The following is a 17,872-nucleotide window of genomic DNA, read 5'->3' as shown; positions in this document are numbered from 1 at the left end:
ACGGCTATATATTTGTTTTTCTAGTAGTAAATTCCTCTGCTGCTGGCGGTGGACTATGTGGAGGTGGCTGTTGTCTCCATTATAGGTAACAAAAGAAAGGAAAAAAGATGCCTTGGATAGAACAGATGAAATACATGTGCAATTACTAATACATAAATATTTTCCCTTCCTAAATTATGCTATTACACATTAACAGTACATATCATGGGACTAAATTACTAAATAATTATTTTATCTCAGAACCAACTGAGACAAACACTTTAAACAGAAAAATTTGAATCTTGATCCAAAGAACTCTGATTACTCTGACTAAAATCCCTTAAATTGCATACTATTTAAGAAAAATATATGGATGGGAATACAGCTGAGTCTTCACAAAGCTATCAGAGAGTTGGATATTAAACAATCTTAAGCTTTACACTTTAAACCTAGCCTTTCTATAATACTATAAATTTCTGTAATACTGTAACATTAATAGAAAGAACTAAGCAAAACTATGCAGTAATAGCTGAGAAATAGAGACACCAACCTATATTAATAACTACATTAAAACCAAAAGAAAACATTATGCTTAGAATATTCCCATTCATATATTCCTTTTGCTCTCTTCCTAATCCCAAATTTAAAAGACCAGTTGTAAAACAGTAGGGTGCCAAATTAAAGCACACTTTATTTTCAGATGTCTCCATACTCATAGGCTGACTTCCTGTCAGGAAGAGTTCCATTTCACTGAATACCCCAATCAGCAGGGAACTTGCAGAATTAAGTGCCAGTTGATATTACTTTGTTTTGCATTTACCACCCTTGAGAATACTGTTCAAAGATCTAGTTATATAGTCAGCGTGGTATCATCCTTCTGACTAGACTGCCAAGCCACAGGGTGTACTGCCAGTTCCACAAAATTTACCTTAAAAGGTTGTGTTTTCTAATTCCTAGTGTGCTAGTGAATCAACAGGATGCCTGTATTTCAGGAATAAATTCTGCATTTACAGTTAAATTATGCTTGTCTTTGTCTTTGGTTGTAACAAAGCACTTTAATATTGTAAAGGTCTGCATCCAGATTGAAATGAAGATCAATTAATGTTCACTAATCCATCAACTTATTTTATTTTTAAAAGTAATATGCAGTACTTTACTCTTGTTTTTTAATGTTTTTGCTGTTGTTAAAGACGAAGGAATCCATCTTATAAAAGCAAGTTATCAGTTATAAAAATGTGAATCAAGTAAAACCATAAATATTTTTACATTAGCATAGTTATTAAACTTTCAGATACTTTAAAAATTTTAGTACATTAAGATTTTGTGATTAGTTAATATACCTTGAATCTTGAACTACTCTTCAACTCCATAAACTTCCTGTCATGCTTCAAAGGTATCTAGTTCCTTATTATAAGGTCAATTGTTTCTACTGCATACAAAATTAAGGTAATTCTGAGCATTTCAATGTGGAACACCTGTGCTCACAACCTTTGTCCATTTTAGGGATACGGCATTCACAGCAGCTCTAAGGCAAAAACTAGGTGATTGTACTAGAAGCCTATTTTTTTTGATCCCGATGTTAATCACTACTCTATTGATTCTCATCCATTCACAATAAAAGGTCATAAGAACTGACAATAATAAAGCTCAGATATAATCAATTTACGTTCACTAATTCCATAAGTACATGTACATTCTAAGGACGAGGCATAAACACATCAAAAAAAAAAAAAAAAAAAAGGAGGGGTAACATTATGAAAAGTTTGAAATACTACATTATATTGACCTAGTTGAACCATACATACTACATATAAACTGGTCTTTAAGAAGCTGAGAGCCCCAAAGTCCCATTTACTTGGGTAAAATAATGCTGATTACAAAGAAAATGAAATGATTTATTTACAGCATATCAAAGTATAAGTTTCAACATCTAATACTTTGCAAATTTGTTGCCATGCAAGCACCTTTTAGCACACTGAAAGAAAATAGTAACATCTTTCTAGTCAGATATAGATCATTTATTTTATAAAATCTTAACATACAAGAAAGTATTAATACACTTAGGTAAACACATCATTTTTAAGAGCCAGAGGTTCAACCCATTTGCCTTCTCTTTGTTAGCAGAAGCTGTGACGCCTGAAATGCTGTGCTATCTAAAAGCAGTGGCTTACGCTATGGAAAACAGTATGGGGTTTCCTCAAAACACTAAGAATTGATCTACTATATGATCCAGCAATCCCTCTACTAGGTATTTACTCCCAAAATTTGAAAACTCATATCCGAAAAGATATTTGCACACCAATGTTCATAGCAGCATTATTCACGGTGGCCAGAACATGGAAGCAACTGAAGTGTCCTACGATAGATGATTGGCTAAAGCAGCTGTGGTACATATATACAATGGAATATTACTCAGCCATAAGAAGAGATGAGATATTGCCATTTGCGACAACATGAATGGACCTCGAGATAATTGTGCTAAGCAAAATAAGTCAGACAGAAAAAGTTGAAAACCACATGATATCACTTTTATGTGGGATATAAACCTAAAAGCAACAAATGAACAGGACAAACAGAGACTCATGGACAACGGACTAGTGGTTACCAGAGAGGAGGGGGGAGGGGGAAGGTAGATGGGGTAAAGGAGGTCAAATATGTGGTGAAAGAAAGAAATCTAACTATAGGAAATAAACAGAGTAAAAATATATGTATCTTACTGTTAAAATGTACAGCTGAAACTTATTGGATTTCCGTAACCAATGTTACATTGTAGTATATATGTCAATGTCACTACTTTTTAAAAAGTAGTGGCTTAAAGGTGTTAGAAATAATTCTACAGAAAGGAAAACCTACATGCACAAAATTGATTTCTCCATAAGAAGTCATCAGCTGTGACTCTTCTAACCAGGTAGGTCCTTCTGAGACCCAAAGGTGATCAAGCAAAAGGGCTTTAATATGTTTCACTTTCTTACTTTAAAACATTTAAGTAAGCATCAGGTAAGGGCTCAGAATTAGGGTTTGAAGCCTATATATAAGGGCTAACTTGCCTTTCAGATTAAGACAGAATTGGATAAAAGACAATTATAAAATAGAATGGTGTCTGTTCTTTAAGGTAAATACTTTTTAATGACTCAAAATCTCAAGAATTTTAAAGGCAACTTTACCTAAACAAATTATAACAATTTATTCAATAAATACCTATTATATGTTTACTTTATTATAATCCTGGCACTAAAAAACAATATAGACAAAATAAACAAGAAATGGTTTCCTGATCTCAAGAATTTTTCAATCTAATAAAATGAAAATTAAAATATAGCATGACAAGTACTAAAATAGCTCTTATGTCTATAAATTTAACTCTTCTTTAGCACATATCTCCATAAATTTAACTCTAAGATAGAGTTCTCTAAGCTCATAAATTTGCACCCCTTAATCCAATGCTGGGGCATCTAAGCTAAGAACTGAAAATGAATAAGAGTAAAAAAAAATGTGAAATTATTTTAATTTATAATAAGTGAAAATATATTAATTATCTTTATTATATATTCACAGAGAGATTTTGGTATGTCCTCATGCCAAAACGTGTTTGTTGCAAAGATTGAGTTCTTCGGATTGTATCAGAAGAAGAGCAAATTCCTATGTAAATATAATGATTGTTCCTAAATATACCTGCATGAATTTTAACTACCAGTATTTCATTCTCCACTCACTCCTCAGGGTTAAGGATCACCAAGATAGATTCTGTTTACTATCTCTAGAAATTGCCTTATACACAAATTGTACTTTATAAAACAAGACTTATTACAAGTTGCAGTAAAAACAAAACAAAACCTGTACTTAACCATCAGTCATTTCTTGATTCTTAATTATTTAACCCTACTAACCTCTTTAATGACGATTTCATATTTTTTTTTATTATTTCTAGGTCTTGATTGCAAGCTATCTCAAATCTTGGTTGTTTAAATGGATGACATGTAAAGATCAGCCACTGTACAATTTTGCCATGTACTATTATAGTCTATAGCTAAAATTTTATTCATTTATTTGACAAAATCTTAATAAAAGTTTATTTCATTAGACACTGTATCATATGGCATTCACATACAGAATAATTTCATTTTCTTTGGACCTCTTTAGGTGCACAGTAAAGTTCAATTCTATAGATAGGTCATATCCCATTAATATATGTAATATCCCATTAATGTAAAATATATTCTGACCCTGATTTCTCACTTTATGCTACATACTAGAACATGAAAACACAGATTAAACACAATATTGACTAAAAATGTAATGTGATTCACTCAACCAAAATAGGAAATAGCTATATAATCAATTGATGTCAAAATATTTTATTCATAAACTATGGGTTAGTTCTGCATGAAATATTGTAAAAAATACACACATAGAGACATGCCTGGTTAAACTTAGGTTGTTCTAGAAGGAATACCAACTCTTACTGTAATCAGTTCTGAAGATCTACACCTTCAGAAACAACATATAAATTGGGAGTTATGTTTGAATTACCTACAAAAGAGTGAGAACAAGTGACTGAAGTAATTTATTTTGATTGAAGCATAATTTTCCATATCGATTGATTTTCTTTAATCACTGTGATTGCAAGAGCAGAGAAAAACAGAAGCAGAATACAAAAAAAGAGGCATTTCTTAGATTATTCACTGCCTCACCTCTAATGCAAGAGTAGCTTTTCTCAAATTATATTTTACAAAAATCATCTACAAACACTATGTCCATAAAAGGACTCTGTGATCAAATGTTACTATTATTCCCATTACAGATGCAACAATAGACATTAATATACACATATTTACACACACACACACACTAAAAGGCCTTTATGGTTCCCTTCAGTAAAGAAACCTAATTAAATTTAAACCAATATTTTCCAAACTTATTTACCACCATACGTTTTTCACAGAACATTCATTATCATCACACAGCACACACAACGTGATTTCCTGTAATGAAAAACTTGGATAGTGAGAACTGATCAAATTAGCACATGGCTACCACAAATCCAACCAAGGGAAATTATGGGTACTGCAAAGAGTAGAGAAAATGCTTTAAGAGCTTTAATATCTATTGATCCTGATGAAATTGTAAAAATACAGGTAAAACTTGGAAAAAAATTCTGACTGAAAGTCAAAGGAACCTGATTCATTCATGACAAGAAAAATACAGCATAAATAATGGATTGATAAATACAATTTTTTTGTACGCCAGCATAACTCTACTCTCTGCCTCTGTGTTTTGTATTTCTCTTAAAGTCCGTATAAAATTCTACGTGTACTACAATTATTTGTCTCTCTCACTATAGTTCCTTAAAAGGAGGGGCTCATCTTAAAAGCATTCAATAAATACCATAAGAAGGCATAGAGAGGAGGACTCAGGGCAGATAAATTCACACAAAGCTCTGTAGGATAGCATTTGAACTGAGCCTGATAAGACAGTAAAAACAAAAGATTCTAAAAGTATAGTTAATTGCCTCATCATATCACTGTATAAAAGCTTCATACCATAACAGGATTTCGTTATACGCTAAAAAATGCATATGGAATTTTAAAAGACCTATATTTCCAATAAGCAACTTATACTCAAATTCCTATTCTGAGGTTGGCACAACTTAATCCTTTGTTTTACTGGCTCAATTATTTCTTTGTAAAAAACAAACCATTTTCTTAACACTGGATAGTGAGTTTTAGTTTAAAAAAAAAAAGGTTGAAGTGTAACAAATACAGAGCACCAAGTCTAAGAGACACGATTTTTTTAAAAAAGTAAATCTCCATTTATATTATGTTCTCCAGTAAGTAAAACTCATCCATGATAACTGAAATCAAATCAGTGGCAACTTGAGGTGATAGGGTAGCAATTAAATTACAAAGAGGCACAGGAAACTTTCTGGATTGAAATGGTTGTTACATGGTAGTGTATATGTCAAAATTCATCAAACTGTAAACTTAACATGCATCATATATTGTATATAAATTATGCTGCAATAAAGTTAATTTTTAAAAGAAGTAAATCTGATTAAGCTAAAAGAAAATAAAAAACTAAGACCTTATTAATAAATGACTATAGTCTTGGTAATGACAAAACAGCTGACTTAATAAAAACACTCAATACATTTTAATGATATACAAAAGTATGGTGGTATTTCATAATGAAAAAGACCAAAAGGCAAAAAGCCCTGAATATGGTCATGTATGACCAATGTTACCATTTAATAATTATGTAAATATTTGATTGAACAGTAATTATGCTGGACATTAGAGATACAACAGAAAACAGTGCTTGCCTTCAAAAGACTTAAGCTCTTATGGGAGAGAACTAAAAATCATAGACAATTTAAATAAAGAATGACTTAAATAAAAAATGAAATGGGCCAGTGAGTGCTCTGGGTGAATACCTCACTTAGGCTTAGAGCTGTAGGGAAGAGAGGAGTCAAAGAACCCTTCCAGAAGTTAGCTGAGGGCTGAATTATTAATTTATTACATAAATATTCATTGGGCAGCCATCGGGTGCCTGGGACTGTGCTGAGTACTAAGTATACTTTAATAGTCAAAACAGAAATAGCTCATAGGGCCTAAAGTACAGAGAGGGAGATAAACAATAAAAAAAATAATAAACTAGCAAATGTATACTTAAAATCTGTGGTTATAGTCTACATTGTATATTAAGATGAAGACAAGCAAAAAGATACCAACTATAGATATGATAATCTGAGAACAGAATAATTAAGCTGAGTTCTGGAAGATGAGAAGAAGCCAATAATTAGTCACCAAATTTGGAGCAGGAAGTTTTTAGGAAAAAAGCATATACCAAGACACAAAAATATGATGGCACATTTGGATAACTTTAAATAGTTAAGAATAGTTTGAAAATAGATACAAAAACAGTGTGGCAAGAAATGAGGTCTGAACAGTAAGAGGGGCCTAAAAATAAGGGAAGACACCTTTGTGCCACAGTGAAGAGCTGCTTTGCTTCCCGCACCTGCCACCCTTTGGTCTGTTTAAATTATCTACTTTACCCAAAATACCCATCACAACTATATAAAGAAAAAGTTCACGAAATAAAAAGTCAAGAGCATTAACATTAATGTCACACATTAAGAAGGAATAAGCTCAAATGGGAGAAAACCAGAATTAGTGAAATTACAGAAGAGTGAAGAGAAGAAGATCTATAAAGACTCAGAAAAAAATTTTAGTGGAAAAAAATCAAACACAAAACTGACACAAAGGAATCATAAGAATGGTGATATCTAGTTCTTATTATAATTTTTAAATCAATAATTCAGAGGTATAGAAACAAACACTTGACCATCATTTGACAAAAAATGACCACATCTTATATTATTACCTTCACATAAAGGAAATACTTCCCCAAATAGCAACAATCTACATATTTTGAAAAAAAATTTCTAAAAGAGAAATCAGACTAGCACAGTATTTTAAATTAACTTTTCCTGCTAATTAATTACTCAGACAGGATGCTAGGCCAGACTACATGGTACTTCTAGTTTTTCTATATACTCTATGCATTTCTGATAAATGGGAAAAGAATAGATGACCTGGCAGAAGGCTCAGACAATAATATGTGATTTACAGGACATGAATGCAGCTACCACAAGATTTATCTGACAGCCCTCTCCGATAGTGGACTGTTGAGTATCCGATGGAATGATTTCTAGTCTAGAAAGTCTACTACTGAGTAGCCATACACATTATTTATTTATTAGATGTTTTGGGTTGAAACCATTTTTAAATGATGCACTTCACAATGCAGAGTCATAAATTTAGCTTTAAACCCAAGAAGGGAGGTAGTGTTATTGGAATGTATGTCATACTGAATTAGGATGAGCAATGCAACGCTTTTATAAAGTGGCCTTGAATGCAATGTCAATTCTTTCAAAAATGATATTAATGTCAAATGAGCAAGAAACAAACACTTTACACAATGTTAGAATACTATTACTTGATCTATTTAACATTTTCTTTAAATTCATATAGATTTCTATGAGGTTTATACACATACACAACAAGTACTGGGCACAAATGAGTTACATGCTTATGAAAAACTGAATCTGAAACATAATTGAGAACTTGTTCAATTTTTTTTTCTGTGCACCAGAGAATGCAGACCTTGCTAAGGAAAATATACATTCTTATTTCAAAGAGGTAAAAATTTAAATCATGTTTTGGAGCTTAAGTAGCTCTTGAATTATTTTATAAGGGATTCAATATCTGAATAAACCTTAAGTATATATATCGTTACTCAAAAATATATTTGAAGAAAGCTTTTCAAATCTAAAAGATGACATTTTGCCTTAACAATGTTAAAACTTAAATGGGACAAAATAAGAAAAGGTGCCGAATCAACCTATTAATGAATGAATAAATATTGAAAAATATAATCCTAGCTGAAGCTTTAAGAAAATATATAGTGATCTATTTGGTCTTAACAGCCAGCCAATGTGATCATTTTCTCATTTCTTAAATTTAGGCTCTACATTCTCTTTTGTAATAAAATGTAGTTAGTTTAAACAGTGGGTTAAAAAGAATGCGAAAAGAAAAGTTTTAAATGAAGAAAAATAATCAGAACATGGCTGATTGTCATAAAATTAACATCAACTAATTTGTAAAGTTTTAAATCAAATTTGCAGATGTAAAGTTCATAAGCATATCCCATTATTTATGTGATTAAAAAAGAGTTTTTGACCTGATCTTTCGATCTCTGGCACTCAATCCTCTCCATCTCCTCTTAAAAAATTAATTAAAATTTTAGCAAGATGCTAGCTTTTCACTTCCCACCCTATCTCAGACTGAAAAAAAATATCAATCAAACTCAAGCCATCCCCACCCAGTATCTGCAAAATGTCGGCTTCAAATTCAATTTCATCTCTCTTAAGCTTTCATGTAGAAGAAGATAGTTCACTTCTAAACAAAATAAATCACTTTTGTGATTGCCAATCTGACCTCTTTAAATTAGGAAAATTCAAAGTGAAAAATGTAATTATCACCCCGGAACAATCTGTATACATCTGGAGCTAATTCTGGCTTCATTTTTCACATCATTTTTCACACTGTGCAACATCTTAGAGATGCCATGGAACTTTTGAAGAACTCATAAAAAATGTGAAAGACTTCAAATAACCAATAATGTATTTTATTTAAACAAAAATCTTGAGAATATGACTTTTGCAACTAACTCTACTAAGTGAGCGTCATATCCTATTTGATTAGATTAATATTAAACAGCACTGTGACATACATGACAAATAGGTGTATTAAAATATGTCATTCTTTATCTTTTCAGCTTCTACATTCGACTATGTAATAAACTATATCTGAAATAGTTTTCCTGTATCAAGAATATATTCAATTCTTCTACACGAGAAAGTGAAACTTCATTATCAAAAATCACCCATGAAACAATTATATCACAATAAACAACTCATCATACTGTGAAGAAATGTCTGAAACTGTAAGCAAATGATTCTGAAAAGTAAGGGTTATTTCATGTCAATACAAGAATAGCATATGGTAATTTCCATCTAAGAAATAAACATGCGATTATTTCAAATAAGAACACTTAATGGGAAATTTTATCCAGTCAGCTTTTAAAGAAATGGAGCTTTCTTTTTCAAAAAATGATTAAGTTATAAAAAAACAAAACAAAACAAGATTCTCACTGAATCTAAGAATAATAAGCCCACTAGAAACATAACTACTCCTCACAAGTTCATTATAAAAATCCATTAGGTATAATCTCTAGAAGTAACTGTTCTTATTGCATTTTATTGACAATGCATAGTATTGATTTTTCACACCTATGATTCTTTAATTTGTATTCATGAAATGTCCATCAGCACAGTCTAAATAAATTTAGCAATATAAGAACTAAAATAAATCGATGCAAAGAAACATTAATTTTGCATTATCCTTATTCGTCAGGCAAGTAAACCATAAGAGTTGTAAATGAAGGTCAAAGGTTTTGAAATGGGTCAGAACCCTTGACCTCTAGACCAATATCCTTCCTATTAAAAAAGGCTATTTTAAAGTTTTAAGTAGGGGAATTTACTACCAGCAAGATATCATTTTAAAAAGACTACAAAGAAAACTCTCAATAAAATCATTCATCTATTTAATTACAAAACAGAAAAGAAAACAACACAGGAAACATGACTTTTACGTAAGTTTTTTTTTTTTTTTTAATCATTAAAGTTTACCATATAAGGTATAAGGTTTCTGAACACAGAAAGTAATTTTGCTTTTAGAAATTTATTTACTACATCTTATTTTGATGGCTGCCATATTTTTGTTGTTTTCCCAAATCTACTCTTTATGTCAAAAATAATTAGCAATGACAAGAATTCAAAATTATTTATCACTCATTTTATAACCTCTGCACAAAAGGGAAGTAAACCCATTATTCCCAGGTGAGTCAAGAGTGGCACTCCACAAGGTATAGAAATAAATCTGTTTCTATAACCTTAATACACGCAGTAAAGAAATTTAGCCATCTCAAGATAGTTTGATCTAGACATTTTTAATGTAACTCTAAAAACCTCCATTTCTATTTCATCTATCCTATTTATCTCAGCACTAATTTCAAAATCATCAGCTAGAATCAAAGACAAGAACTAATCCTTTGGCAAAGAAATAAAATTATTATAACAAAAATTATCGAATAAAACAATTACAACTTCCTTGCAAAATTAATTTATGTGAGAATTCACTTTTAATTCAACATATACTCGTCACTCACCTGTGAACACAGTAGCATAACCAACTCCACAACTGAACTACTAGACTTCATGCAAACCAGACCTAAAGAGAATTAAAAAAAAATTACAAAGAAACAAATATGAGGGATTTATTTGTCATATACAACTTTGTCCAAATTGATTAAAATAAAATTTAACATCTTGCTAAGAATCAAACCCGCACACATTTGATCACGTGAGTAAATAAGGTAACGCTGCAATTACTTTAAACTCGGCTTCAAAACTAACACAATTTATTTTATAAATTATTTCATTTCGGCTTTGAAACTACTAAAACATTTACTACAACTTCATATATAATGACATTTCATAATACTTATAGAAATGTGCACAACATATGCCATATTGATCAATATCATCTACATTTTGTTTTGGAGAGCTGATTGTTATACATGCAGAGAAGGGAAATGGCTCCCTGACCTTTGCTTTCTCCACCACACACTCTCCCTTCAACCCTCTAGCTATCAATCAAGTTTCCATTTTGTTTCATGGCAGCAGACATCCCAAACACTCTTATTAGTACCTTGACCTGTGACCTCACACTAAACCTTAACAGAAGTGCAAGCCGTTGTCTGTTATATATTCTTCATTTCTTATAAATTCATTTACATTTTCTCTTTTATGTTTCATTTGGGCTCACAAAAATATCAGGAAGAAACTGTTATACAATTCTCTCAAGAATTCTTTAGTTTTGATTTCCAATGAAACCTAAAGTAATTCAAAGAATAGGTTATAACCAGTATCTTTAAAAAGCAATGCTAATAATTAAAAGCACTAACTTACTAAATTATAATACTAATAATCAGAAAAATTATAAATGTTATTCTATATTTTTCTAAGTGAACACAAGTTTAGGTTCTATGGTGTAACAACTAAAAAAATTCCTGGTGGCCCTATACATGCTACAGAATTACCTTCTTTCTTTCTCCCTATTTAAGCCCTGTTCCATCTTATTCCCTCTCTTTAATCTTCTTGCTCTATAGTTCTCTCTCCCTCCATAAGCATGATGCCTCATACCTACTGATGATACATGCTGGCATCCTGTAGCCTTAGAAACAGCATTCAAGTTAAACAGGTTTTTTACTCTCTTCACTTTTTAGAAAAGTTAGAACCATTTTTTTCTCAATGTCTGAAAAAATATATAACATAGAAATGATGGTAATAGTGTCAGCACTGGCATGAAAATAAGCTACAGAACATTTACATGTTTCATTAGGCAAGTAGGTCATTAACTAGACTAAACTGTAGTTTCTATAAAGGTAAAATGAACACAGTTCCTCAGGCCATTGCCATGGCTGAAAGAAAAGGCACAGTAATACTCCATCTCTTATTGCTCGTGTGGCCCTCTGCTGAAGCCCTTTGGTCTGAAAACTTGTCACTTTTTCATAAAATGTAACCCAACTATAGGAAGTTCTATATACTTCAACTTCAAAAAGCAACTATTTCCAGCAAGTAAATTCAGATCTTTCAACAATTAGGTCATTATTCCTTATTGCTCTATTCTAGAGGAACCAGATTCACATCAGCTTTCCTTTTTGGTGAAGAATTTGGGCCATGATCTGGTACAGCCTTTTTTATCCACTCAGACAAAGAACACTGATGATAAAAAGTGTCTTGAGACATTCAAAGTTAGAAAGATTCATAGGTGCTCTTTTGTCCCCTTTACAACATATGACAGGATAGCTCAATACTTATATACTTAAGAAACATTATATTTTTACTTAAGAAACATTATACTTATTTCTCAGTAATAAAGGTTAGCAAATCAGAAGAGGATTGATGTTACCTAGATGGATGTGAAGACTCAGAAAAAATATATCCACTGATCAATGAGTTGAATGTTAAATGATAGTAAACGTCAAATAACATTTCATAGTTTCCTTAGAACAATTCATATGTTTTTGGAGTGGGGTATTGTAGATTTCTAAAGGACGGGATTAGAGGCCAGGATAGATGGTATGTTAAATTTTAAAAGAGCTTTACAGGACAAAAGATACCTTATATTAGACCTCTCAAATTTAGCTCCCTGCCTAAACACAAATATATAATCTTGGGAGTACATAAACAAGAGATAATCCCAATAAGGGACTTGGTATAAGATTGCACAACATAATCACATTTCTATTTCTGACCCAAACTTTTGCTTTTGGGTGACACTGGTTGCATATATGAAAAAGCAAGAAATGAATTATAAACCAGTAAATCTGTCTTCAGATTTACATTCAGACTCTTAGAATTATCCAAAGGAAGGCTGTAAAATAACACTTGAGTAAATTTGTAAGTTATTGCAGAAGTATCATTTTCCATTCTCTGTCTGTCTCTTTCTCTATCTCTCTCCCTCCTTCCCTCTCTCTATTATTGTCCCAATTAGCAGAAAGTGAACAAGACTTAGAGATCTGAAGAGCCCATAATCTGACTTCTCTAAAGGCCTCCTAGAATAATAGTCAGGTTCAGTTTGGTTTTATTTTAGGTTGGTTTTTCAAAGATACGAAATTTTAGTCTCCTCGAAAAAGATAAATCCAAGATACCAAAGCCAAGAGTGTTACGCTCTTTTGGAGTTTCATGACGAAAGACCACTACAATTTCTTCACCAGCAACTATTTATCTCACCTCCATTATCACTGTTTCTCCTTACTGCTAAACTCAGAAATATTAAATGATTTACCAGATATCAACCTAGCAACACCTGAACCCACTGATCTATCTAAACTTCCAAGTATACCATAAAAAACTGTCATAACCATTTAGCAAGTGGAACTTAACCGCCCTTTCTTAAAAAAAATATTTTAAGTCACTTAAATAATTTACAGAAAGATAAGAGAATGGTGATAATTACTAGGAGTTTTAATAACAATTTAAGCATGATAAACTCAAATTCTTATTCCATATTTTCCTGGGTTTGAACGTATTTGTATTTATCCTGTATCAGCAATGTCCTTTCTAAACAACTGTTCCTCATGAATCTGTTAACGTGATATCCATCTTGTGAATATTAATTTCAAGTTCCAAATAAATTCCTAATAAGTTCTAGTTTATTGTTAATTCTTGTCCTTCTGCTTAAACTTACATTATTGCATGCATTACTCTGGAAAAGTTGGATAATTCAAAATTTTGTTGAAGAGAGGCCAGCCATCTTCTTTGCTCCAGAATTGCAAAATATTTTATTTTTTAGATTTACAAACACCATTTAGAATGATCAATCCATGGAATTTTTTCATTTCTATATGAACTTTTCCTTACAATCACCTTTGTGTATGCACCCATCTGCCTTTAGTTTTTATTCTCTTAGAAACTGTACCAAGTAAACTGTGGTGCAAAATGATCACAAACAATGGAAGAACAGTGTTACATGCCATTTTGGTAAAAATGAGATGTTTCAGATTCTTGTCACAAAACACTATATAAATTTTGTAGAATAAACTCCTTCTTGTTGAATGATCTGCTGAGAAAACCAATTTCCTTTTTGTCCACAGAAATATACTATGCACTAATGAATTCTTGAGTTTGGTAAAATTTATGCGTACTATTCCCTGTCTCTTTAAATTCATCCTCAGATGGTCTAATAATTGCAGCATGTTTCCTCATGTCAATTGTTCTCACCTTACCATTCGATATTGGCAGAAAATGAAAATTTCTGAATTCTTAACTATATTTAATGACAGCTAAAAATAAGACCACAAAGATGGTATCCACAGATTTCTTTTATACAATATTTTTCAACTTCTTTTTCATTATTGCTCCCCCCTAAGGAGCCATTTTGGGACATTTTTTTCTTAATTGTGCCCCCATGAAATTTTAATTCTAAAGACTTACTGTACAGATGTACTGTAGCAAATTTCTACCATGGTCACAAACCACTGTAATATCTAAGATATTTTTGCCCTCCCCAAATACCAGTTTTTTCTCCACTGAGAAAACAAATGTATACCTTCTTAAAATCTGATGCAGTACTTTGGGAAATGCCATAAGAAAAATGAGAGTGATCCAAGAATCGTGACTTGTTTCCTATTGCACCATGATTCTAGAAGCAATTCTAGTATTCTTGTTTTATTATTTTAGTCTTTAGTATATAGTTAGGAATAATTGATAAGTAATGATGAAACAGAAAAATATTTTAAGACATAGGGAAATTAAGATAAGAATACCCCATTTTTTAGATCTATAAAAAGTGTCCAATGAACTCATATATGACAATTTTAAGATAAACTTAATTCTCTCTTTGTTTTAGGAAGATCTCTTAAAAAATAAAATAAAAATCAATCCTTATAAAGGATTATAACTACTTGAAAATGAGGGTTATTATCACTTAAATTGAGAAGCATTACATCTAATTAACTTTTAAATCTAACCTCAAGTCATTAGAAAATACACAGGATAAATTATTAACTGACATCACCAAAAAGCAATGGTCACAGAATGCCACAATACGTAACATTCTATAGAACAACTAACCAGGTTTCTTCAACAGGTCAATACCATAAAAACAGAGGAATAGGGGGAAACTATTTGACATTAATGATACTTAAGAGACATAACCAAATAAAATACTTAAGAGACATAACCAAATAAAATACATTGATTTTGTTTGTATCTTAATTAGAAAAAAAAAAATTATAAAACAACATATTTTAAATAAAGATGAAAGTGAACTGAGTATTAGATGACATTTAAAAACTATTATTAATATTACTAGGTATAACAGCAGCAATTATGATGATATAAGAAAATATCTTTTTTTACATGGATTATAAATTATTTACAGATGAATCAACATGATGCCTGGCATTGTTTTAAATACTAAAGCAAAAAGAGGGGAGGTGAATATAGTAACAAACAATTATGGCAAAACAAAGATGACTTGGGTAATAATAAATTGGTAATAATAAATTGATATTGCATTTTATTAATATTTTAAATATTAATTTAAATTTTTAAATATTTTTTTAATTAAAAGTAATAACTTTTCCACTGCCTGGTCACACAGCTAGTCATTGGCAAGGGCAGAATTAAAACCAAAGTCTCTTGCCTTTTAATCCAATGTTTTTTGTACAGTCTCATGCTGCAATCACCTCCACTCAACACTTTTGTTTTACAATGTATAAAACCACCACCCCAAAAATTACTCAAAACTTAAAATACATAAGTTTCATAAAAACTCTTAGATTTGTTTTCTATTTTTATGAACACTGTCCAACGAATAGGAACTGATCAAGTTTATAATTGAGCAATGATGCATCGCCTTCCTTATCATTTTATCTGAATTTATCAGTAAAAAACTGACTCTAAAATTTTGTTAAGTGATCTAGAATTGGCAAGTTAAATACTGCTGAGTACCTAAGGTGATCCTATTTTGTTGGATCTATTCTAAAATTCAAAGAGCAACTAAAAAGCTGCAATGCTACATCGAGAGACTATAATTAATATATTCATTTTACAGTTGAAATAAAATATAGATCATAAATTGTCACTTGTGATATGTGTTTGATACGTGAAGTATAAATTAGGAAAAAGTCCTTTGATTTTTCAATTCAATTCTTTTCAAATTTTATTACTTCATTATATCAACTAGTCTAGGGCTAAATAAATTATATCCTTCAGCAGACGAAATAAATTTTCAGCCTAAACTTAATTATTTCTAAAACCTGAACTTTCTTTTTTAAATAAATATAATGCTACTACTATTTGACTGTATGAAAATGAGCTCACTCATCACCAACTCTATATACATCTATAGCAGAAATGACAATGAAATTCCTATTTTACCTTAAGCTTATTACTTATAAACAGATAGATATTTTAAAGGTCAAATAAAGTGCTAATATCCCATAGTTAAAACAGAGATAAGATAAACTATTAACCTAACGATAACTTGCATTTCTATAATATCCCTATTTCTACAAAAAGAGAGGCAAAACAACTTTTAACAAAATCCTTAGGAGATCACCTAGGATTTACAATAACTAAATATTACAATAACTAAAGCTGTAAGTTAATATTTAAAGAGACTGGAGTACAGATAACTATGCTCTCCCATGATTTTTTTAGCTTTAAGAGAATAAAAGTGTCTTGTCCTAAACCATTAACCATGGATACAGACAAGCCAGATTTAGCAAACATCTAGTAAAACATCTAGTCCAAACACTTTTGAATGCAAAATTAATTCTACATTATCAATGATGAAAGTCCTCTAGTTTCCCCTTAAAAAATTCTAGTTCAGGGATGAAGACTGGTATTTTGAAGTCAGTCTGCTAAGCTCTTAAATAGAACTGTGTAAAAAGTTTTTCTTCCTTGACCTAATATTTAATGTCTGAGGAAATTCAGGGTAAATCTGCTTTCCCTTGGTTGAGTTACTCTCTTTAATAACTGAAGACACTCACTATACAGCAAGTTCCGGATGTAAAATTAAAAGTCCCAATAGTTCTCATCCATTCCATATTTTAAGGTTCATATAAATACCTCTCATCCATTCCATATTTCCATTCCATAGTTTCCAATCCACTTAGCAACCTACCTCTGCATATTATCTCATTTGACACAATTTCAAAGTATACAACCTAGGAAACACCCAGTAATCTATGTATAATGTAAGCAGGATAGAGTACAATATTACTGTTATTTCTACTTGTTTACAAAAAGAATTCTACTAATAGGGAGTAATAATACATTCCTCATTTTCTTAATATGCAGCAATACACTGTTGTTTATATGGATCTTAAGTTCAAGTAAAACCCCAGGTAAATGCCCCACTAATTATTGTAATACTAGCCTCTCCGATTCTCTAGTCTTATAGTTAATTTTAATGTGTTAAGAAAAAAAACTCTTAGCTCTTAGGTTCAATACATAATTTTCTGCTTCATCCAAATCACTAATAAAAAATGAACATATTAGAATGAGACGTGACATATTTTTTAAAACACTCTTATGAGAAGCTGTGTCAAAAGCTGAAAAAAACTTAATATAAAAGTCTATGTATCTCTTAATAGCCATCTAACTTTTTAAACTTGAAATTTAAACACACACACACACACACACACACACACACACACACACACACACACACACACACACACGTAGAGAAATAAAGAA

At 31.1% G+C, this 17,872-nt stretch overlaps 1 protein-coding gene across 1 annotated transcript in view; it reads right to left on the bottom strand.

Moving 5' to 3' along the window:
• Nucleotides 1–17,872, bottom strand: part of LRBA (LPS responsive beige-like anchor protein) — a 558,252-nt gene that overhangs the window by 394,613 nt on the left and 145,767 nt on the right. The window contains exon 36 of the mRNA XM_006906268.3: nt 10,768–10,829. Within this exon, the coding sequence (XP_006906330.1) occupies nt 10,768–10,829 (62 nt within the window). The remainder of the gene's footprint in view (nt 1–10,767; nt 10,830–17,872) is intronic.

This window comes from Pteropus alecto, unplaced genomic scaffold (assembly GCF_000325575.1).
Source record: "Pteropus alecto unplaced genomic scaffold, ASM32557v1 scaffold50, whole genome shotgun sequence".
NCBI lineage: Eukaryota > Metazoa > Chordata > Mammalia > Chiroptera > Pteropodidae > Pteropus > Pteropus alecto.
This window is presented reverse-complemented; position numbering and strand designations above follow the sequence as displayed.